A 24,666-nucleotide genomic window follows, 5' to 3' on the forward strand; every position below is an offset into this window, starting at 1 on the left:
GCGCTCCGCAGACAGCTGCAGAAGAACGACCTGCGAAGGAGCTTCTCTTTGAGCGCACAAGCGAACAAAAGACTGAAAGTCAGCGCGCGGACCTTCCTCACTTTATTTTTGCAGCCCGAGAGCCGCCCTTTTACCTTCCTCGTTTCCTGTTGATGAAAGCCTGTTTTCCAGGGACCATCATCTCCAGCTCTATTGCTTGGAACTCTCGTCTAAGTTTTCATTCGGTGAACGGCGGCTTTTCGTTGCGCTCTTGTGGCTTGTCGTGTGCTGTAGTGTTTTAGAGTTCTTATGATCCTTCGAGATGAGCAGGTAAGTCCGGGCGATTTTTATCGACACGAAAATAAGCCGCATTCATTTAAAGTACAAATAAAACTTTCTTTTCTGTTGACACTTAATTTAGTTTAAAATCTCCGTAAAACACTGGCATCGTTTCACAAGCCGCGTTGGCGCTGCCTGATTGACAGGGCGCTTTGTAACTACCGGAGTCAGAATTAGAAAAGGCTGGCGCCACTGCTTTTTTTCCGCGCCGTTGTTTCCCGTCGCGGTGTTGGAGACAGGAGACGTGCGCCGTGCTGAAGAACTTCTCGAGGTGTGAAAAAGGACAGGAGAACACTTGCTTGACCTGGTTTTACTTTGTGTTGCACCAACGCAGGATTAGTCAGAGGACAATGACAGCAGGTCGTCCAAGATTAACTTGTGTATTTTTTCTTTTACACTTCAGAAGAGTTATATTCTGATAATTTGTCTGTGTATTTTCTCTCGATGCCACGCACTGTCGGTTGACATGATATATGAAGGCGCTATAGGTTTATAAGGCAGCCCACGTTATTATGAGTCTGTTTGCTTTTGTTTGGACTCGCTGGACCAAGTTCACACGACGCGATGTTGATTTTTTTTCCGTCTGTTTTTATTAAGTTGGGTCGCTAGGGGGCGCATTAAAGTCTCCACGGTGTGTGAAGGAGTTGTGTTTGGTTTCTCGTATCTGTAAACCATAATCCAGCTGTGGCTGAAGCCCGGGGCTGTTTGTGTTCAGTGCTCAGAGCTGGTACTGCTCGTACTCCCGGTTTCAGTCGAGCGCTTTTAATGTCGAGAGCTCGGTGAGTTCCCTGTCAGTGTTTTTACCGGCTCCTCCAAAGCGCATTCAGACCGTAAACCAACCGATAAACGTAAATATCTATCAGTCCTACTCTTTGTTTGAGGATTGTGGACCAAATAGTTAGGCTATGTCCATTTAGAGTCACCCCTCCCCTCAACACTCGTCTTTCTTAAGTTCGCGGTGAATGTCGGGTTCTGCAATAGCGCTGGAGTTAAAGCCCAGCTCGACACGACAGGACATGCTTTTTCGCCGGCCGCTCTTTAACCCGGGTTATTATTTTAGTAAGATATGCGGCATTTAGGGATTCGCGTCGAAGGAGAGAAAAATAGGAAGTTAGGCACGAAGTGGAGTGGAGTTGTGACGCAGTTGAGCCGCGGCGCCGCTTGAAAACACCGCGGAGTGCTCGGAGACGGCGGAGTAATGTTACTTTACACGGAGAGCGGGTTGCCCACTCGGGGCAGAACTGAACTGACCAGACTGAACTCCGAGAAGATCCCTCACTTGGAAATGATCGAGTTTTCACCGTAGAACAAATTGAAATCTCTCTCCAGCCCTGTTGTTTACTGGGCGCTAGTTTAAGCTCTTACAAGAACCAGCGAGCGTTCCGCTCCTTCTCGGCGAGCGAATGTTAAATCAACCAGCTCCGGATAAGAGCTCACCAGAGGCGCTGATATAGCTGATATAGACTAGGCTGATATTTTCTATCCGAGTATAAATATGGTACGTTCTGGGTTTATGTAACTGACAAAAACCATGTATGTGGAGACCAGCTAACACAAAGCCACAGGTTATTGTGACTGAGGGAGCGGAGCTGGAATCTTCCAACGAGACATTTCTGAGGTAAACAATACAGTATACAATATAAAGTAGCGCCAACTTATAAAGTCTATTTTAGGCTTAAACAACAACAACAATCTATCCTGAGTGCGAGTCGATGCATTTGAGAGGTTCGACTCAAGGTTCCGATTCGTTCGCGTACGGTAATCCACATCTATTTTCTGACGCGCGTTTGTCTGAAAACTCTAGTCAGTCGAGTTTCACAGTCCAAAACACCAGCATGTAGCTTTTCTTGCCCAGTTCGCATGCAGAACAGTAATTGCTGCTGTTTTGTTTGTCCCGCAGACGGTCGAGCCGGGCACCCCGCCCAGCCGTGTTAAAGTCTTCGCGGGAAAGCGGCGAAGCAACGGCCCGAGCCGAGCAACCCGAGCAGCCGCCACCGCCGGATGCAGAGTCCAGCGTGGTGGACCCGTTCCGGGGAAGCGCCGCCACGCCACACAGTCTCCTGGGCTTCCAGTCCCGCTCGCCGGTCTTCCGAACCCTCTCCAGGTCCTCGAGCGGATATTTTTCGTTCGACAGTGAGCCCAGCTCTCCGCTCATGACGCACAGCGCGTCCACTCAAACCCCGAGTCCCTCTAGTCAAGTCATAACTCACGCCTTGCAGCGCATTTCGGAGGCGCGAGGGGTTGGGCAGAGGCACGGTAAGGAGTCTGCATATACGTTTATATCACGGAGGCGCGCGCATTCTTTCACTTGAGTGTACTTCAGTAACAGTTCGCTTCCTTTGGCCGCAGCTCGCGCATATGTTCAGCGCCACGGGGTTGTTATGTTTAGAGTAGCGCCGCGTGCCGTGTGTTTCAGACCTGACGTCACCGCGCGCTCCCCTGATAGTGTATTTGCATGCATGCGCTTGCTCTTTTTTTATTGGCTCCCTTATGAACGGCTAGGTTAGTGACCGTTTGTGGCTAAATAAAACCCCATAAAAACAAGTTCCCCTCCAGTAATCGATTAACCCCCTAAACGCGTCACTGTTCATCAGAATTTACAAATGTATAGATTTACAAGTTATCTTCCAGAACTGGTAAGAGGTTCTTGGTCCACTTATAGTTTCAGTTGACCTATGAAATCCTTCCCTGCAAGATAATAGGGTAGCTTTTTAGGTTTGTGATATAAGAAAACCTTTTTGTCTGAATTTGTCTGTTTGAGACTTTATTTGGGACACTGCAGTTTCAAAACAGAAATTCTCAGCCATGATATTTCACACCGAATATATCTTTGTGAAAAGAAAAGACTAGATAGCAGTGAGCAATTACATCAAGATATTAAATTCCGATAATATCCACTAAACAACGTTTATCACCATTTTTTAATGCAATGAGATAACTAAGCAAATCTTAATCAAAAATATTAACTAATGCTAAAATATCCATATATTGGATACTGGATATCCATTTATCTCATCACATGTATAGTTTTGAGTGCAAAAAAATGTTTTCAGTAAGTGTTGGGGTTGTCTGATAAACCATTTTAGTACTTTGAAGTGACGTCTCATGTCAAAATATAGAAAACTCTTGTGTTCCACAGTGTTGCCTAGAGACTTTGATTGTGGTTTCTGTCTGTGTGAGTGAACATCTTTCAAACAGAATGTCCTGTTAAATGCTGTGTTTGTAGTTATTTTGCTGACCTAAAAACCTGTACATATTGAATTGAGCATTCCTATTTACTTCAGCTCAGGACAGAGAATCTCCTAATGTCAACCTGCATACCTTATCAGCACATAAACTATTTCACACTCTGTATTTTGAACTCTCAAGACATGTGTCTGTGTGTGTTTACTAGTGAGGGTGCATTTTATGTTTTTGTGCAGGAGGTGTGTTTAGCTTTTTTGCAACCCCTGTGTTTAAACTCTAAAGCAAGCCAAAAGAGGCAGGAGGCCAGCTTGCCTGCAGTCAAAATAGAGTGCCATGTCTTTTGTTGAATGCTAGACACAAGATCTAGCTGTTCTTATTCTCCCCCATTGAGAGCCAGCAGATAGCACAGGGTGATAAAGTATCTTCCTGTAGCGCCTCACTAGCGCTCTGTCTCCAGGAGGCTACTCTTAATGGCGAAGGAAAGCAACACTAACTTATCAGGGCTCTCATCTGTCTCATGTGCAGGAAGGTTATCCAACCAGGAGCTGCTTGTTTGGACGTCTGGTTTGGTGTCATTGTGCCAGCTTGTGCAGGCTTTGTGTATTTGGTTTGTGAGATATATATGTCAACAGGTTCACTATTGTCTTTCTGTAACTGCTTTAAAGTCAATGCCATATGACATGAAATAGTGTTCAGTGCTGAGAGATTATACATCACAAACCATAACTTGAAATACAACACTTCACAATTTCATCAAACTGCTGCTACAGCTATTCAGGGTACATGCAAATGATGGTGTTATCACCTGAAAATATTGCTGTCAGTAATATTGGCCTGTGGCTAGCAAGTAATAGCAGAGAAGGTAATTGAGTAATATCGAGTGCGAATTAGGATGTTTTATAGTGAAAGCCTCAATGAGTCGGGTGTAGTTGAGTATGGAAATGAGTAGCATATGGTCCTAATATGATTGGGTATGAGAAGTAACAGTAAAACTGGTTCTCACTTGAGTCATAGCTGGAGAATCAGTGCACGTATAGCCAGATTGTGGTTGTATTATTAGCACTTAGCCTCAATGCACTCTGCAGTGACATTCATACTTAAGTTCACATTTACAGCATTCTTCAGTGTAATAGTTCTAAAGTACCTAACGTGTTGGTATCATTGTCACTGTTCCCTAGGTCTTCAAATATCAGAATTTCTAGAGAAATTTGAAGCAGTTTAAGCAAAAAAAAAAAAAAAAAAAGAAGGCTGAGGATCTATGAAGTTTATCAAAGTTGTAGAGAAGTATATTATTTTAATGTGATAAATTTCTCACTTGTTCATTCACATATTTCAGCTGGTGCAGTTGAACTGACTGACCTCATGATGTTTATATGAAGTCTCCTTAGCAACCAGAATAAAGGCAGTAAAACAGCAGACAGGATATTAGGCTAAAATGTTATTAAATAGTTTGCTTCTGTACCACATTTCTCTTTGTGAGGTTATATAAGGATATATAAAATCATTAGATGATGAACTGAATTTTATACAATATCCTTAGATGTGATCTTATGAGTACAATTCTAGCTCCTTAGTCTGTGGTCCTGTTTATTTGTTGTAGACAGTAAAAGACTAAATAATTTCCATATTATGTTGTTTTCTGACCAAAACCAATTCCACAAGAGAGTGTTAGTATTTTCCCACATTATAATGAAATTAGTTTGCCTAAACATTAACCATTTAACATAAAAGACGATGCCTTATACCTGATCTTTCATTGTCTTTTTTGTGTGTTCCACAGAGTTATGGCCTGCACAGTATAACCACTGTCCACCCCACGGAGGGGAGCCTGAGGGGGACATGCGAGTGGAGTCATACATTGCGCAAGAGTTGCGGCGCATTGGTGATGAATTCAATGAGCTTTATTTTCAGGCGGTGAGTAACCTGCACAGGTGTGTGCTTCAGCTTGTGTTGGTGATATGCAAGCATTAAGGGCACAAGATCTTGATGATGAAATACTTTGTGTGACAGGAGTAATGGCAGGTTACTTGGTCTGTCCTAAGGAGTGGATAGCCTTTCTGTAGAATTTACGTATCTGTCAGAGTTCATTAGCAGTAGCTGGAGAGATGCCAACCTGAAAGCTTTTGATGGAGTGAATATGAAATAACTTTTATGTGTCGCCGCAGGTGAGGGCTGTAGCTTGAGGTGTGTTTATCTACACGCATTTGGAAGGATTTATATATTTTTGTAAAACTGAATTTCTGAACATTGCATCACTTCATTTACAGTCAGAAATCAAGGTCTTCTCCTTGGGGAACTACACTGATGAGGAGCACTGTGTACTGGAGCCCAGGCTTATTTTTAATAGATTCAGTTTAGCCTTGTTTCTATTTTTTAATGATTTGTCACATGACAATTATAATATTTTTAATAACACAAAAGCCATGCTGTCTGACTCTTCAAACAGTGTTTCAAAAAATATGCATATTGTCATGAACCCCTAATGCAATGGTTTAGCTTCTTTTATGAGTGTGGTTGTATCAGAATTCAATTAGAACCCTATACTTCCTTCCTTAAAACATCTAAATAATTATGATAAGTAAGTGAGCCATTAGGATCACTATTGGCCTATGGTTTTATATTAGATGATTATAGTTGCATGGGTTGTAGACCTGAGTGGGCAAGTACTGCTCTCGGAGCGTAAACTTATAAGGTTACAAGATTTTAAATTTAAAACAATAAATATAGTTATCCTGTGTCCATATCCTGACAGTCCTAATGTTTCACATACTAGGCTCATGACCAATAGTACCATGATTACTGCCTTAATTTGGAAGAATCTTTAATGCTTTAAAGAGTGTTAAGAATGGCTGCAGTGGAAAATGATAACCAGCTCCACAAGTTTATTGGCTTAATAGAATGCGACTGACAATGAAAATCTAGTATCTGATTGGCTGCATTCAAAAATGACTGACATGTATCTGATACACTGACCCCTAGGTGGGGTGGGCTTAGAGGTTTAAGTGGACAGGCTGAAGTGCCACTTGTCCAAAAAAGTCTGAAAATCCCTACACTATTGCATTGTTATCTTGTGCCAGTGCCCAGCTGCCTTTTAGTTTAAATGAACTAGTTTCCCAAAAACATCTTAATATTAACTAGTTTCCCAAAAACATCTTAATATTAAAATCATCTTAACAGGGAGAGTAAGCAGTAAGCTCACTCTACTGCTTAGGCATCTTCTTTGTTATAAGATGCTTTTGGGAAAACCAGCTTTGTTTAATTGTAGGCCAAACTGCTCAATCTTACTCCTTTTCATAATTGTATAATTTATTTAGCTGTCCAAAAATGACTGAACTACTTTTCCAGGGTAGACAATCTTTGGCAAACATCCTTTGTATTTTGTGGTAGCTCTAGTTTATTTAGTCTTGAAGTAATGTAAGAAGTGTATGACTTTTTAATGCTCTTTCCTTCAGATCATGTTGTGTTGTGATAGATTTGCATTGCAGACCATTGCCCATGGAGAGCATTTGTGCAGAAGCATAAGAGTGACAGTGTTTTTGTGAGTGTGATGTCAGAAACCTAGAGCAACTTTGATTCAGTTTTTTGTCCACATTAACAGTATGACATCTTTAACCCTCAGGAGAACCCACCACCATGATCAAACCTTGTGACAGGTTCAAGACGAGACGTGTGAAAACAGTCACTGTGAGCATGGCCATTAATTTCTGTTAAAAGGACAGGCTTTGTGTTCTATGTTCGTTTTTGTTTTATGCCGAGAGAAAAAAGTAGAAACAGAGATATCATAAGTTAAGTGTGATTAAAAAATCATGCTCACATTAGTAAAAGTGTCCAAAATGGGATGGTACAGACGTCTTTGTTTTGAAAACTCTGTCATATTATTAAGAAATTAAAATAAAATGCTGAAATCTACCTCTTTTCTACAAGCCAAAGCTAAATACAGTAAGGGGTGGGGGAGGAACAAACTTGCTGGAAGAGCAAGTCAGAAGGAGAGAGATGGCTGAAAAAAGATACCAAACACCAGCTTTGCAAATATGGTTTAATGTGGGACATAAAAGCAAATTCCGTATACAAAAAATGGCCAAAATATGTCAAGACTCCTAGGGGCTGTGGACTTGCTGTATTGCACATGTTTCAGATATCTTGATTAGCAGGAAGTACCGGCATGCCACATGCTGTAGGGACAATGACTAATGCTCAGGCTGTGGCCCAGCAAGAGGACTGTCAAGGTTGTTTGGGTTCTTGTTATGTTTTCCTGTAACTTCATGTAGAGTTACCAAAGATGTGGGTAAGTGGATGACGCTGTTTACCAAAAAGCAGAACGGGTGCAGTGGTGTGTTCCACCTTTTGTGTTTCATGTATAACATGCTGGTGTATGGGGTGTGTTTGACTTGGTGTTGCAGCATGGCTGTGGTCTGGCTGGATGTTGAGTCTCAAACAATATCTATCACAAATCTCTGACAGAACGGACAACTTAGTGGGTTTATTTAAAAATTATAACAAAAATAATAATGTTACACTAATATAGTACCTTTTACATAATCAAGAATAAAATTGAGCGAAAAATAAATCAGAGACCATGAAAGTATTCTGAGATTTCTAGGTTGCTCTAACACATTCTGGTTTCTTGATGGCTACACATTTTTTCTGAATCATAGAATTTAGTTGTCTACACAGAACTGATGCAAGCTATTTATCTGACAATGATAGGTTTGGTGCTCTATACAGTCTTTCATTCTCCCTTCATTTTTAATTGATTTTCATTGAAAATTCTACAGAAACGGGACATCTAGTAACTTGTCAACACACAAATTAAGGTGTATTTTCCATAGATGTCTTAGTAATCTTTTAAAAACTAGTCCAAAGCTGCTTAGGAATATATCTGTCTTGAATTTAATAGAGAGGTTGAGGGGAAATTACTTTCCTAATTTCATGGAGCAGTACTACAATAAACTATCAAATCACTCTTTTATTAATTAAAATCTAAGAACATGTTTGTGTCCAAGTCAGTGGCCATTTTGAAAGATCATACTCTCTTTGTTTTAGACTTGTGGACTGAAAAATTGAAGGAAACAAATCAGATTATGAACTGTTTCCTTTAAGTTATTATTTCTTTCTTCTACACAATTTTGTTTAGCTTACATCAACAAATCCTCACAATAATCATCTATCAAGAATCCTTTTTACAATTCTTCCTGATTCTCTTATGGTAACAAGATCATAGACTCAAATTAGGAATGTCTGTGTCATTATGTTTTGCCTTATGTTGTCTAGACATATAGCAAGCCAGTAGCCTGTAGACACATTGTTTTTGTCTCTGGACATTAAAAGGTAACACACACCAAAGCAGTGCAAAGATCTTACAGCGTGCATGACAAAAGACAGCCCTGAGATTGAATGATGCAATAGGAAAAGATGAGTAATATTGGGTTCTCCTTTTTTCTGCCATCTCAGAGTGACACTAATAGACACAATGACATGGTTCTGTTACTAATGGACTGTGGAGTTAGTGGTAGTAGTAAGGAAAGAGACTGAAGAGGCTTAGAGTGTTGCATGGCAGGGTTTGTATGTGACTGGGACAAGTCGCCTTCATTATGTTTACCCTGTGGTTAGAGTCTGAGCTCTAATTATCCACTGGGTCATTCTGCATAGCGCCATGGAGGCCCTGCTAGACCTGCTCTTTGTGAGAGTCAGAGTGGAACTGGCCCATTACAGATCAAAATGGAGGGGTTTTGGGTTTTTTTTTCCCTCTGTTCTTCTGTTTATTTTTCTTCTCATATGTCTGTGATGTCAGGTCACTGTTTGGGCTTGCTATGCTTGTTGGAGGCACATCGCCTACAGTGGGTAGCCTTGACCCTTTTTCAGTGCAGATTTCATGTGTAAATATGATCGTTTGTAGTTGAGCCTTTTCTTTAGTGTTCTCACCATTTAGCCTTCAGGAAAATACAGAAATCTTTTTAGAGGACGCACAATGTGGTGTCTTGTGAGCATTTTAAGAGGTGTAGAACATGCTCAAAGTAATTCGTAATTTTATTCCAATACACTTTGTATAAGATTCAGAGAATATTTCCTCCCCATTTTTTAGCTTTTCAGTCTGTTTGTTCAATGGAAGTGGCTCAGCCCAAAATGGTTTGGGCGTTCTCTCTGTGTGTCGCTGGTTCAAATGCTGCAGAGAAACAGCATCTGGAGTAGTTTGGATGGCGGAGAGACCTCTGAACAATGGAAAGCATAAAAAGGACTGAGCATGTTGCTCTGTTCATGCTCCATAGGTGCATATTTACTTAATTTGGAACTGACTCTGGCCACTAATTTCTATGAAAATAAACGCATACTGAAAGTGCAACAAAGCTAAACAGTCCGATTTACAAATGAGTTTATGTGGTAATTTTTTTTTTAAAGTGAATAAAATCTTACCGACATGTTAATCTTCAACCACATGCAAGGTAGGGTCAGCTACTTACTCAAACATACTATTCCACATTAAAATATGCCAAGTTTCTGAATGAAAACAAACCAGATGGAGAGTTTGTTTTGCTGTGAGGACAGTAGGTCTCCAGAATCATCTATATTCCCTTCAAAGTAGAGGCTGGACTTTTTTTTTCTGTAAAATTAGTTTTTTTTTTTGTATTGTTTTCACTCAGAAACAAGACATATCAGTGCATATCATTTTCCAACACCACGATAGGCTGGACTTCGTTCCTGTCAGGACAGAACAGAAAGCTGACAGTCGCGGAACAAAAGAAATAGTTCTTTTAATGACGTTATCCAAAAGAGTAATCACAAGGCAGGCAAATTTCAAAAACAGGAGCAAACAGTACCTCAGAGGATGGGCAAAAACCGTAGTCAAAAAACAGGCAGAGTTCAAAAACCAAAGAATACAAACAGTACTAAAAGGGACAAGGCAGGAGACGTAAACCGTAAATCCACCGCCGCGGGCGGAACGTCGTCGGGCTGCAGCTCATTCAAAGGACCTTGAATCACAGGTTTGAGGAGAGACACATGAAAGGAATTAGCAATACGATATTGTACAGGTAACTCCAACTTATAAGTAACTTCATTAATTTTACCAGAAATACGAAAAGGACCAATGTACTTGGGCAGGAGCTTCCTGCACCTCCCCTCAAACCTGATATCCTTAGTAGCCAACCACACCCTCTCCCCAATCTGGAATGACGGAGAATCCGATCTGTTCTTATCAGCCTGTTCCTTATATCGGGAAAGGGCCTCTGTGATGTGTTGATTGGTCTCTTCCCACACCTCCTCACTGCGTCTCATCCATGAGTCAACTGATGGAATTCCTGATGTTGCTGCAGTCCAGGGTGCCAACTGGGGTTGATAACCTAAAATACACTGGAAGGGGGTGAGGCCTGTAGTCGAGTTCACCAAGGAGTTTTGAGCTATTTCAGCCCACACCAAGTACTGGGACCGGTCTTGTGGATTCTCATGACAATACATACGTAAGAATTTTCCCAGTTCCTGATTGACCCTTTCACACTGGCCATTGCTCTGGGGATGATATCCAGAGGTGAGACTAACATTTACTCCTAAATGTTCAAAGAAGGCTTTCCAGACATGTGACGTAAACTGGGGACCTTGATCGGATAAAATATCTTCGGGAATTCCATAATGACGGAAAATATGTGTATAAATAGCTTTAGCTGTATCCAGGGATGTGGGTAATGAGGGAAATGGTATGAACTTAACTCCTCTAGAGAATCGATCAATTACTGTGAGTACTGTAGTACTTCCTTCAGATTGGGGTAAGTCCGTGACAAAATCAAGTGCTTAGTGCGACCAGGGACGTTCTGGAACCGGTAGAGGCATTAATTTACCTGCCGGAAAGGTTTTGGGTGTCTTAGACTGGGCACAGACTGAACAAGATGCTACAAACTCATGCACATCCGCTCTTAATGTCCCCCACCAGTAACGTGCTAGAATAAGCTGTGTAGTGCGTCTCTCTCCGGGGTGACCTGATGACAGTGACGAATGGGCCCAGGTAATCAACCTATTTCGAAATTCAGGTGGTACATATGTTTTACCTTCAGGACAGGCTTCAGATACCCCTTTAGACCTATTTTCCTGTGCAATAAGTTCGTCTAATTCCCATCGGATGGCGGACACCGAAACGGAAGGAGTTGCTTCTTCACCTTTCTCCCTTAGTTCATTCTGATTTAAATGAGAGAGCGCATCAGCTTTAAGGTTACGACTACCTGGATGAAAAGTGATGGAAAACCGGAACCGAGAGAAAAACAGTGACCACCTGGCTTGCTGAGAATTCATTCGTTTTGCAGTACGGAGATATTCTAGATTCTTGTGGTCTGTTAGAACTGTGAAAGGATGTAGAGAACCCTCTAGCCAGTGCCTCCATTCCTCCAGAGCCAATTTTACCGCTAGAAGTTCTCCATCTCTGATGCCATAGTTTCGTTCAGCAGGTGATAATTTATGTGAAAAAAAGGCAATAGGGTGTAACTTAGGAAGTTCTCCACTACGTTGAGACAATACCGCCCCTACACCCGTCTCCGATGCGTCGACCTCTACCACGAAGGGGAGTTCGGGATTTGGATATTTTAATATGGGAGCAGTAGTGAAAGCTGTCTTGAGACGTTCAAAAGCACCTTGGGCCTGAGCAGACCAACACAACCGATGGGGACTACCCTTCAGTGAAGCAGTAAGTGGGGCTGCAATAGAACTAAAGTTCCTAATAAATCGTCTGTAGAAATTTGCAAATCCTAAAAAGCGTTGAAGATCTTTGACGTTAGTCGGGACTGGCCAGTTCACAACCGCCTCAACCTTTCGGTCGTCCATGACTATACCCAACACACTGATAACATACCCCAAAAACGAAATTGTCTGCTGGTGGAATTCACATTTTTCCCCCCTTGACATAAAGGTTATTCTCCTTTAAACGCTGAAGCACCTGACTGACTTGTTTTATGTGTGTTTTGACATCTGGGGAGTAAATCAAAATGTCAATGTATGTGATTACAAATTTTCCCAACATATCCCTGAAAATGTCATTAATGAACTCTTGGAACACTGATGGAGCGTTTGCCAGCCCATAGCTCATCACTAAATACTCAGTGACCCTTGGTAGTGCTAAAAGCAGTTTTCCACTCGTCCCCCTCCTTAATTTGAACAAGATTGTAGGCACTACGAAGGTCCAACTTGGAGAAAATTGTAGCACCTCTAAGTTGCTCTAATGCGACCGGAATAAGGGGTAGGGGGTATACAAATTTTTTAGTTATATCGTTCGGGGCGCGATAGTCTATACAAGGCCTTAACCCACCATCCTTCTTCTTGACAAAGAAGAACCCTGAAGCTATCGGAGACTTTGATGGACGTATAAAACCTTGGGTTAGAGCTTCTTCTACATACTCCTCCATGACTCTCTCTTCTTCCAAATTCAAAGGATAAATACGTGATTTAGGTAAGGTGGCGCCCTCTACAAGTTCAATCGCACAGTCATATGGCCTGTGTGGAGGTAATTTTGTAGCTTTAGTTTTACTGAAGACTTCTAAGTGTTGGGAATATACGGGAGGAATCTGCACTGATATAGTTGACTCTGGACTCTCCACGGAAGTGGAATGTATAGAAATGTGATTAAGGGCTAAACAGTTTGTTTGACAGGAGGAGGACCAGGACGTGATTTCGCGTTGACTCCATGAGATAACTGGGTTATGAGTTTCTAACCATGGTAGTCCCAAAATAATCTGAAAATCCGCCTTGGGTAATACCAGTAACGAAAGCCACTCGTGATGCAGGAAACTTATTTGGAACCAAACAGGAACTGTCTCTTGTGAAATAGTATCTCCTCCAATAGGAAGGCCATCAAAAGCTCGGACTTGGATTTGTTTGCACAACTGGTTCGTCTTGACATTCAGCCGGGTAACGAGGGATTGTTGAATGAAGTTTCCTTCGGCTCCAGAATCTATTAACGCTGGAACGACAAGAGAAGTTCCTTGGCAGTACACTTTGACAGGTATGAGAAAGGATTTTGATATTAACCCTTTTGTGGGTACACTCACCAAGTTAGCATGTGAAGTCCTTCCTAAGTCTTGAGTCAGGACTCGCGGAGGACGGCGTGTACAATCACGACAAATATGATCAGATCCTCCACAGTATAAACATAGTCCACCGTGGAGACGACGAAGGCGTTCCTCTAGAGAAAGCCGCATAGTATCACATTACATAGGATCCGAAGGAAGACTAGGACTGGGTGCTTGACTTTGTACCGGGCGGAAAGGAAAACCAGGAACGGATTGACGCTTGACAACGTCTTGTCTTTTACACGGTGTCCGGGGACGTTTCTGCAGGAGTTGGTCTAGGCGGATAGATAAAGAAATTAACTGATCCAATGTTAATCCGTCATCTCGACAAGCCAGTTCTGTGAGTATTTCTGGATTAAGACCATTCCGAAAAACATTAATGAGTGCAGGTTTATTCCAACCACTCCCAGCAGCAATAGTCCGAAACTCTAACGCATAAGCGGCTGCCGTTCGAGCTCCTTGCTTAAGTGTGAGAAGGATCTCACCACAAGAACGTCCCTCCGTAGCATGGTCAAATATTCACGGAAAGTAGTGACAAATTCGGGATGTGTTATTGACTATATTGTCCCAAATAGCGGTGGCCCACTCAAGTGCTTTACCAGACAGACGGGAGACCAAAAAAACGATTTTTGCCTGATCGTTACTGGGAGGAGAATTCTCAAAAAATATGGAACATTGCAATAAAAATCCGCTACATTTAGCCGGATCACCTTCAAAAACCTCCGGTTTACTGACAGGATAATGAGAATTCGAACTGACAGACACTGTAGGAGGACTGGGGGTAGGGCTAGGAGCAGGAATACGAGCTACAAGGGCGTTCACACTCTCCAACACTTGTTTCAGGTGGAGCTGTTGACTCTGTTGTTGTTGAGCGAGAGAGTCAACAGATTGAGTCACACTAGCCACACTAGCTTGCTGGTGTTGACCTAGCATCTGGCCCTGACTAGTTATAGCCGTTCAAACGGCTGTGTCCGCTGTCTGCATGTTGGCCGAGTATTCTGTCAGGACAGAACAGAAAGCTGACAGTTGCGGAACACAGTAAATAGTTCTTTTAATGACGTTATCCAAAAGAGTAATCACAAGGCAGGCAAAGTTCAAAAACAGGAGCAAACAGTACCTCAGAGGATGGGCAAAAACCGTAGTCAAAAAACAGGCAGAGTTCAAAAACCAAAGAATACAAACAGTACCAAAAGGGACAAGGCAGGAGACGTAAACCGGCAAACAGTATGCAACAAGAAATCGTCAGACAGATTACAAGAGAACGCGTTGTATACTGGGGTGAACCATCGCAATACTCAGCAGAGAACAGTTCACTGAAATGGGTTTAAATAGGGAGACAAACAGGTGTGTGTAATTAGAATTCTGGTGAGGGAGACCGGTGGGTAGTCATGTGACTGACGGGTGCATTCTGGGAATTGGAGTCCTGAGATGTAGGCGTGACAGTTCCATTCAGGTCCAAGTAACCTTTCACACTTTTTTCACCTCAGATTTAAAAGGTCTGGCAATGTGTCCTTCACTTTTATTTATAAACTCTTTTGACTCTGTGTTTATTTTTGTTGAGTGGTAAAATATCTACCTCAAACAAATGAGATCCTTCAGTTAGCTCAGACACATGATTTCAGTAGCGATATCGTAAAAGTAATTGTTACGTTGCCATCTCTGCTGCCACTTTACATTGATTGGTCAGCCTGCCTTAAACTCACTAAAAGAGTTCAAAATACAAAATGTGAATAATTTTGGCAACGATGCTGTTATTTGACAACTTTGTTGTGTGTCTCAGACGTCCTACTGTGCTCCCTTTATATGTCATGAGGCCTAGATGAGAAGCAGTGGTGTGAGATGCAAAACACTCCATTATAGTAAGCAAGCTCAGCTCTAATCCTGAGCAGATGTCTGGCCTCATTTGGCTCGCTGTTCCAGCTCAGTCTAATGTCTGCAGCTCTGCCTGCTATCGAGCATGATGGACCTTTGTCAGTGCTATGCATCAGTGCTCTTTTGTTGTGAAGCCTCTTCGCCCTAAGAGTAGAACAGTGTGGGCCATTGTAGCTGCTGAAGTTTCTATTGACTCACACAGTCACCTCTCAGGAGATGGGTGAAGGTGTTTATGTTCGAACATGATGTTTGGCAGAATGTAAAATGCTTAGGCTCTTGAGTGGGTCCCAAGATATGTTTTACTTCATGATTTACAGCAGTGCAGACAGAGCTCGGGGGTTGTTCTTATCACTGCTGAAAGGAATGGCTTTTCACTTCACCCAGAACAATAGATGATGTTATTATTGAAATTAAATATGTTTATGACTATGTCTATGAGCTGTAATTTAAAATAAGAATATACAGTAGGATTCATCTCACTTTCTGTAAATACTTGGTTTGATTGATTTATTGCTTTTATAAATTCTTTCTACAGACTTGTTGATGTTGGTCAAATGAGTTGTGGTGGACACATGTCTGCACATATAGCAACACTTTACTTGAGCTTAACATTGGCATAATTATGCCATAAACACGTAATGGCTGAAGTCATACGGTGTCTTATGATGACAGATTTTTTCAGAAATATCATGTTCAGTAATGTCATGTTACCATTATCGGTTAGAATCACAAGAGGTGCCATAATGTTTGATGCCATAACTGATAACATCATGTGCACTCATCCTTACCACATCTCAAGTTAGGACAAATGTAGCTTTATGCCCCAGGCCATTCAAGTCAACACAAATAGGATTTAATAGGGCATCTATTACACTACATGCTAATTCACACATGCTTGCTTTCTTGCTCTTTTGCAATTTGCAAGTGTAAAGAAAGTGTTTTGTGTGTGTGTGTGTGTGTGTGTTTAAGTGAGTCACATGGCGTCCCTTCACATAAACTAAAAGCACATGCACTTGAGTTACTATATTTATATGTCTTTTTTTGTTCCAGCTCTGTCAATTGTAGCCATCTGCGAAAGTATGAGCGAGTTAGTTAAACTGCATGTCATCTTGTCCATTCTGTGGCGGTTAGCCCAGTCTGAGAGGATTGTTTTGCAGCGCTCTGGCTTTGTTCACTTGTGGCTTCTCTGTTTTTCTTGCATGGGCTCTCGTGCAGCTCTCGCACATCAGCTCCCATTGTGCCTGAGAAATGACTAAGAGCAAGTCCTATGCTGTTATGCCGCAATTATCTTGCTCACCTCTCGCTCTTTTTGTCTGAGCCCCCTTCTTTCTCATTTGCTGCATAGCACCGTAAAGGTTCTGCATTATCAATTGTAGTCCCTATTGTTAAGGAACCTAGAGCTGTGAAGATCAGTCAATCCCATATTGTGAAGACACAATAACTGAAATTTATAAAGATTTTTTCTGCTTCAACATCTGTACATAAGCTATTTGGGCTTGATTAAAGGGATGTTTCTCCCTTGCCATTTGGCACTCATGTGGGAGCTGCATGCTGTCTCTGGGGATGAGTGCTCTCCTTCATACCACTTAACTGTTAAGACCCTAGAATGTAGAAATTTTGACTTTATATGTTGATTCAAAGGTTTACAAACACGGCCAAGAAGAACTGAAAGCCAGTTCTGCTTCATTGTAGCATTGGATTGATACTGGTCTTGGTAGAGTATTGCTTTAAAAATGCAGATATGTTTCAATTTTACAGATCATTGCTGCCCAAAGAAAAACATGTTTCTCAAATGCCCTTTTCACACATGCACGGTAATCCGGAGTTCCGGAGTTTACCCAGAGGAGCTGTATGTGTGAATGCTACATTACCTAGACTTTTTTCCTGGTAGCGCTCTAATAAAGACTCCCGGTAAAATCTGTGTCAGCGCATGTGAGGAAGCAGTGGGAAATGTTCCGTAGTTAATAAAAAAGATTTTATTCCAAGTCTAATTCTGCAGCATTTCTATTGGCTCATTCATCATTTTCACAGGACAGCAGCCATGTTTAAATGTAGGTGCATGATTTTGTTTGGACAGTAATAAGATACTACATACTCACATTTCCTACATCACTGGGATTGATTAAAAACGTATTTAGGCTGAGATTTGATTAGTTTGTACATCAATTGAAATGGCTACCAGTAGTTCAGATGAGGCCAAGCATTGAAACATTAAAAGAAGCCTGCCTATATCTTGGTTTGTTTGTGAATCAGCTTTGAAAGTTTTTGAGTGTGGCTTGGCACTGTATCTCTCACTCTGAGTAATCGAAGTGTCAAAGTCAAAGTGATATTGAATGGTGTGTAAGAAATTAAAACTTTCCTTCTGCAAACACAGTCATTCATGTGGTGCTACTGACCTCTCTCTCTCTGTCTTTCCCTCTCACTTTCCCTCTCCCCCTTTCCCCTCCCTCTATCCCCAATGCAGGGTTAAATCTCCCTTCATTTTTACTCCACTTCCTCCTCACCTGTTTCCTCTGGCAGAGTGCACCATTGCTCCTTGGGCACGATGTGGTTTTTGGCTCGGTTTTACTGAATTAAGCCCCCCTTTTGTTTTTCTCTCTCAGCATTTGTTTATTAAAATCCTTCTTTTAGCCCAACAGCATCACTGGGGCTAATTTGGACCACATGCTTTGGGTCAACATCCTCTCATTTTACTTCAATTTTTTTTTTCTTCCAATCACTTGCACCTGCATTAATCCAGATTTAATTCTTCTTTTTTTTACTATAATCTTGATTGTTACCAGCTTTTTTAGCTAGCCTTTTGGCTGCAGGCAAAAGATTCTTATCCTGGAGGTGAGGTAAAGGCAGCTCCTCTGAGCCTGATGTTTTTCACCCTTCTTTTATTCTGTGCAGGAAAAGTGTTTTTTTCTGTCTTCCTTTTTTCATTCTGAAGTGTGTTTCCTCACGAGTTCCTGCCAAGAGCCCCCAAGGGGAAATGCTCCGTTCTTATCGCGCTCACTCTGTGCACTCAGCACGAATCTAAACTAAAAGTGCCAGGCTAAAAGAGGCCACCTGGTTCAGTGCCACTTGTGCCAGGTTTTACACAGCCAATCTGTCTTTAACAAGTAGACTCCATTTCATTATCTGGAGTACCGCTGGCTTCCATCGATGCCAAAATCTCACACTGAGAGAATGACAGAACGCTGGCAGCGAGCACTTTCATTAATGCCTTTTATTCGTCACTGCCTCTATGTTAAAGGCAGAGTAATTTTTTGACCTCAGCAGAGCTCATTTCTGACTGGATGAGTTTGCAAAAAAGATGTTATAGTTCCATTCTGGATTGTTTAATAATGTTTAAACTTTGGAAATCTTTTTTTTTTATTATTTTAACAAATCAGTAGTGTATTCGTGCATATAGCATGTGTAACAGGTGTGTATTTGCTTACTTGTGTTTGTTACTGTTAGCGCTAGGCAGTTTTGTTAATGATGTATGCATTTGTTTGTATGTGTTTGTGAAGGCAAAGGCACATTCCTGCTGGTATTTAGACTTTTCCCAGTGAAGGCTGAATATTTTTATTTATTTATTTATTTATTTATTTTGATAGGGATGAAGTATGATTACCTATGTGAGCTCAAGTCCTTTCTGCTTGGCAGCTACTATTGCTGCATTTCCACTGCATGGTACATGCTCAACAACTAGTTTTGCACGGTATACCGATACTAGAAAATTATCTCAGTACTTGGTCATTAAAAACAGTTCAATACCCCATATAATGAATGCCAGTACTTTGGAAGGAGTGTTTTAAAATATGAGCAGTATGTCCAACAAGTGCCACAGGGGGGGCAGTGTGCGCCCACAGAGCTTTGCCTCCTTTTCCTCCCATTATGATTTTGTCACTGGTTTTAGCGACTTTTCAGACCTTCTAGCGACAAAACACAAAAACCTGACGAGTTTTGTGACTTTCTGTACAAACCTTTGCTACTTTTTATAGAAGGAACTTGTTAGAACACTGGGACTGACTGTGAGCGGGAGAGACAGCTCTCTCTCCGCGGCTTTTCTGCTCCTTAAGACAGAGCTCTGGGAGACACAGCTCTCTCTGTGCAGCTCGTCTGCTCCGGAGCAACACAGTCGGTCCGCACGGCAGCTCACACAGACCTAAATGTGCATTAAGTGCTACCAAAGACATGTTTGCTTTATGTTGCTTTATTCTGAACTGAGATCACATAATGATTGAGGCACCAGCTTTATTTGAACAGTAAACGTGTATTATTACTGTATGACATGGGACCGAAGGCATGATTGGACACAGAAATGGTGAAACGTCAAGTGTGGCTTCACACTTGACAACAAGATACCAGCGATTTTGCTGACCGCCCTCAGCTTGTAGAGAAAGTACATTAGTTTTCCTGATGTTTTAGGTTTTTGCCATGGTATTGTTTCAGTATTGGTATCGAGATATTTAGACAGGTATCATATCGAAAGTCATAATTTTGGTATTGTGACAACACTAAACTCGACTACTTTAGGGCTGTTGAAATAACTCCAATACAAGCAATCATCACCATCGTGATGTATACATGTTTTTCAGTATTTGCAAGGTCTTTCAAGGTCTAGTCACAAAACCAAATGCAACTTCATCAGTTTGGGAGCATTTCAGCTTTCACCCAAATGAAAAGGGAGGGCCAGCCAATTTAGAGGAGGCAATATGCAAAATCTGTGCCAGAGAGGTTGCTGTGAAATTACGGGGAAATTCGAATTTGAGATCTCATCTAGCTGACTTTACCATGACCCTGAAATGGACAAGCAGAAAAGATGATGATGATGATGATCTAGCTGACTTTCATCCAGCTATTGAAGCCCATCTGTCTCCACCAGCACCAAGTTTTGGAGCAGTCTCAAAAGAACAGTTCAGGCCTGTTCCAGGTGACTGTTAGGAGTGTAGTGCTAGAATCTGGATTAGTGAATATAAAGTCATTTGAGGCAGTAATATTGCAGTTTTGAACTCAGCACAGGAAAGACTTTCACCATGACAGCCCTATTTTACCTGGCCCTAATTTGTTGTACTTGCTTGGTCCCTGGTTGATTTCCCATTATAAAGCTCCCCTAGCCCTGAAATGTTGCCAGTGGTGACTCAAAAACAAATGGCTGTGGTAAAATTGTGTTGTTTACTCATTTGTTTTTGTTTCTTGAGATTGAACCCAGCTCCACACTACAGTTCAGATAGATCAGTTTAGTTATCCCACTCCTTTGTTGCACTACCCACATGTCGCTGGTGTCGTTTGTTGACCACCAATCCAAGGAGCATTTGAACCTCTTTAAAAGACCATGGCATAAATTTATGTAGTTAAGAATCAGATAAAACCAAATTTGATCGCTTCCGTAGCTGGGAGATTTTACAAATGGCTAGTTTGTGCTAGATATCTGTGCTTTGTTGTGTTGAATGATAGCTCGCTTGGAACCAGGAGAGAGCAGGGACTAAAAAAGTACCCAGCTCCAGGAACCAGGCTCCAGATTTACCTACTGTAAAAGCAAAAATGAAAAAAAAAAAACAAGTAGAGCCATGTAGAGTGGGTACTACTCTACACTGCAGTGGAAAATCACAATTATATATTAACACTAGGAAACCAAATAGCTAAACTGAGTGAACAGTTAACACTTGTTCTTTTATAGTTCCATACACTAACCAAAAAAAATTCAATTTTAGTTGCAGTTATATATAAGGCAGTTATTTCTATATTGACATTAATGGCTTTGCTAACAAGCCAGCCCAAGACACTAAAAACCTTGGCTGCCTTCTTTACTCAATACATTCTTTTGAGTCACACAATAGATTAGTCAGCAAAACTGCATTTGCTGACTAACTTAGTGTAATTAGTTGAACCAATTATTATTATTATTATTATTATTATTATTATTATCTAGAAGATATGGAAAAGCCTGTATGCTCTCAGTTGTGTTCCTTAAAGGTACATTTCATTCATATGAAATTAACACAATTTTAATATTTTCATTTAGAATAAGTTACAAATTTGTTCCACCACAGTAATAGCGAAAGGTACCACCACAATGACAAATTTTCTGTAATTGTATGTAATTGTAATTATAAATACTATGGACATTTACAGTGATGTATGATTACATTTATACAAGCACAGTTAAAAGGGAATGTGTACGTTTTTGGGGGACTGCAGTTTATGTTCAGAAACTCATATTTTAAGGAGCAAAACCGACATTTGTTTGTACGTGGCTGAATTTTAAGTTGACTGTAAATTTTTATACACTGTTTGAATTACAACAGAAACTAGTTTGTATCTTGAGTTGTTTAGTTTAGTAGAACCTTCGCTTTGTGTTTATTTTTATGCAGTTAGCCTTCCCCTGAATTTAGAGAGGGTTCCTACTTAAACAAACTGAAACAGCAAAAATCCTAACCCTAACACAATATTACCCACCTATGGAGGGTAACCAGTATCCTAATATTTTTTCATTACTTGTAATGTTTTGTGGTCTCTTTGCCATTTCCCTGCCATACACACACACACACAGAGAGAGAGAGAGAGAGAGAGAGAGAGAGAGAGAGCCTATTTCTGACCGAGCCACAGGGTTTTTTGTTTTTTTTAACTGACACCAGGGCTTATTAAGGAAAGATCTTCTTAAATGTATAAAAAGTGTTTTTTGATTACAATCTGGCATGTCACACCTGTAATGTTAGCAGGAGCAAGAGAAAAAAGAAAGTTAATTTGTAAGCCATTCTTTTACCTTATAGTACCGGTACTTGGGAAATATTATCATAATGTCAAATGAAATATCATCTGATGGCATTACTTTGAAAACTGTGAAATGTATTAATACCACTGAATGCTAATTTGAGGTTTCTTTTTCATCTTTCCTCTCCATAGGCAGGCAGAAATGGAGCTGGAGTCCAACTGCCGGTGCAAAACGAACCCGCCTTCATTCTGTGGATGGGGTTCCTGATTGGACGTCTATTACAGCTCTTCCAGAGACGAAGATAATTGGCTCCTGCCCAACGTACCCAGCAGACAGTAGCAGCTGACTGTAGATATGTAAATAAGTAACAGCAGGATTGCATTCTTGCTCTCCCTTTCTCTTTCAGTTTCTGTCTCCCTTCTCCATCTGTGGAACTGACTGCATTTAGAAGCTTCCCTCTTCTGTCTGACTTCTACATTCCCCGTCCAAAGAGTGCTTCGGAACTGGACATGCTGGGACTAAGTGGGAATTCTGGGATGTAATCTGGAATCAGCAATGTTTCCTGCATCAATTTGGAAAGCTGAGCCATTATAACACTGGATAGAAATGGCAAAATGATCGCCTCTCTGTCTTTGCAGTTATTCCTTAAACTATGAGAGATGGAAAACGTGCCTTGGCTGCCCTGTGCTCTTAAATCTGTTGTCAGTGTCAATGTATTTTTCAGTTTTATTGGGTTTTATTGTCTTTTGACTAGGTTAAAATACATCTATGTTCTGTATTTATTTGCCAGTTTTATATTTAAGTTCTGTGGGGTTTTTTTATTCTTATTGAAGTGGATGTTAGTCAGTCAGCGGTAATGTAGTTCTGCCTGCCCTTCATGTCTCCATGGACTCAAAATTTATTCTTCTGTTTATAAGTTTCTCTAAAAGAAGTTAAAATAATTATTTTGGATAATCATTTCTTACATGAAAATTGGTCCACCATGAGGTTGGTGGATCAATGAATGGATTTATGATTTGATTATGTATTCTCAAGCCAGGAACCTGTAGAAAGGTGTTTGGAGACTCTCATTTGTTTCATCTTTCAGTTTGTCAAAAACATTCAGAAGATGAATTAGCCTTTGACTGGAGTATGATTTTCGCGCCATGTTGTTCTCCAGAGAAACCTGAACCTTGGCTTGGTGCTTCGATGCCAAGTCATTAAATACTCATGGAGGTTAAGAAGCACAGTATACACTCACAGAGGCAGCTGGTTATTCCTCAGTGGAAATTAATGAGCAGTCAAGGAGTGAATAAAACTTAAGAAAGAAAGACAACAGAGCCTGGCATACACTGTAAATTGACTTAAATTAACTTAATTGCTTGTAAGAACATTTTGGACAGCTTTTCATTCATATTTTAGGTGAATGTTTTATTTAAAACAGGACCAAAATGGTTGCATTGGGCATTGAATCATTTTGAGGTATCACCACTTTGAGACATATGGGAAACCACCACACTCAGATTAGGGTTATTCAGGAGCATCTCTTGAAGGTATCCATTGATGTTGGCGTTTGACTGAGAACGGTGTAAATGACTGTGTCTAGAGTTTAGAAACCTGATTTAAACAACTTTAACATGTACAGTTATCCACAGTGACTCAGGGGACCACACCAATGAATCTTTCCAGAACAAAATGGGCTTTGTTTTTGATTCAGTCCATAGCTATGTCCAACTAAGACTCTTGTCCTGTTGGACAGTTGCCCTGTGTTTTGCCGTTGCCCTGGTTGACTCAGGTCAAACTCCAGACCTAAGTCCTTGGCATTTAATTAGTGTTTGTTACGTGAGGATTATGTATTGATGGATGACAACATACAGACCATTGTGTACCTGTATGTTTATCAGTTGTCTTGTTGTCTCTTATTTTGCCAAATTAACAAACAGGCCGTTTCAGCTTGTCTTGACCGTTTCAATCCAAACCAAATACATATTCTTTTTACATTCTGTTTATAAATGTTGAAATTTCCATCAAATCTATTGTTCTGTGTATGAATTGTGAATGCAAATAAATGATTTTTAAACTCCCCTGTAAAAACAGGGACAGCATCAAACCCCCCAGTATTTTAGCCATTTTCCCGAATAAATGTTATCACAGAGGATGAATTTTGGGCCAAACTTCACTGGACTTATTTTTAATATATATATATATATATATATATATATATATATATATATTAAATATGTTCAGTCTTAGTTGCACTGAGCTCCCGCAAAAAAACTGACCTGACTCCACCTCACAGACCCAGTACACTTGTAGCAAAAAAAAAAAACGTTTTTTTCCTTTTTTGTCTGTTGTGTTGTGTTTTGCACTGAAACCTTGCTGTGCTAAACTTGTGCAATACTGCTGTAAATAAAGCATCTTTTTCATCTTTCTAAAATTGAGTGAATTATTGTCTAAAGCAATAAAGCCATTTATGGCTATAATGTTTTGTGTATTCCTAGTGCCTTCTCGTTTCCAGAAAAATGGGACACTGAAAAATGTAGATAACAGAACGTAGTGATATATTTAATTGAAATAAAGGTC

At 40.7% G+C, this 24,666-nt stretch overlaps 1 protein-coding gene across 5 annotated transcripts; it reads left to right on the plus strand.

Moving 5' to 3' along the window:
• On the plus strand, nucleotides 1-24,494 carry bcl2l11 (BCL2 like 11). 5 transcript variants are annotated; one of them, XM_066678946.1, is made up of 6 exons: nucleotides 1-309; nucleotides 2,219-2,574; nucleotides 5,285-5,418; nucleotides 6,957-7,042; nucleotides 7,124-7,188; nucleotides 22,296-24,494. In XM_066678946.1, the coding sequence occupies exons 1-5, from the start codon at nucleotides 302-304 to the stop codon at nucleotides 7,152-7,154; spliced, it is 615 nt and encodes a 204-aa protein (XP_066535043.1). In that variant the 5' UTR covers nucleotides 1-301; the 3' UTR covers nucleotides 7,155-7,188; nucleotides 22,296-24,494. The 5 variants fall into 5 exon arrangements, with proteins under 5 accessions (XP_066535043.1, XP_066535040.1, XP_066535044.1 ...); XM_066678943.1 differs by lacking the exon at nucleotides 1-309 and adding an exon at nucleotides 1,209-1,936; XM_066678947.1 differs by lacking the exons at nucleotides 1-309; nucleotides 6,957-7,042 and adding an exon at nucleotides 1,209-1,936 and having other exon boundaries at nucleotides 22,296-22,327.
• Nucleotides 24,495-24,666: the final 172 nt, after the last annotated feature.

This window comes from Hoplias malabaricus, chromosome 8 (assembly GCF_029633855.1).
Source record: "Hoplias malabaricus isolate fHopMal1 chromosome 8, fHopMal1.hap1, whole genome shotgun sequence".
Classification (NCBI taxonomy): Eukaryota; Metazoa; Chordata; class Actinopteri; order Characiformes; family Erythrinidae; genus Hoplias; species Hoplias malabaricus.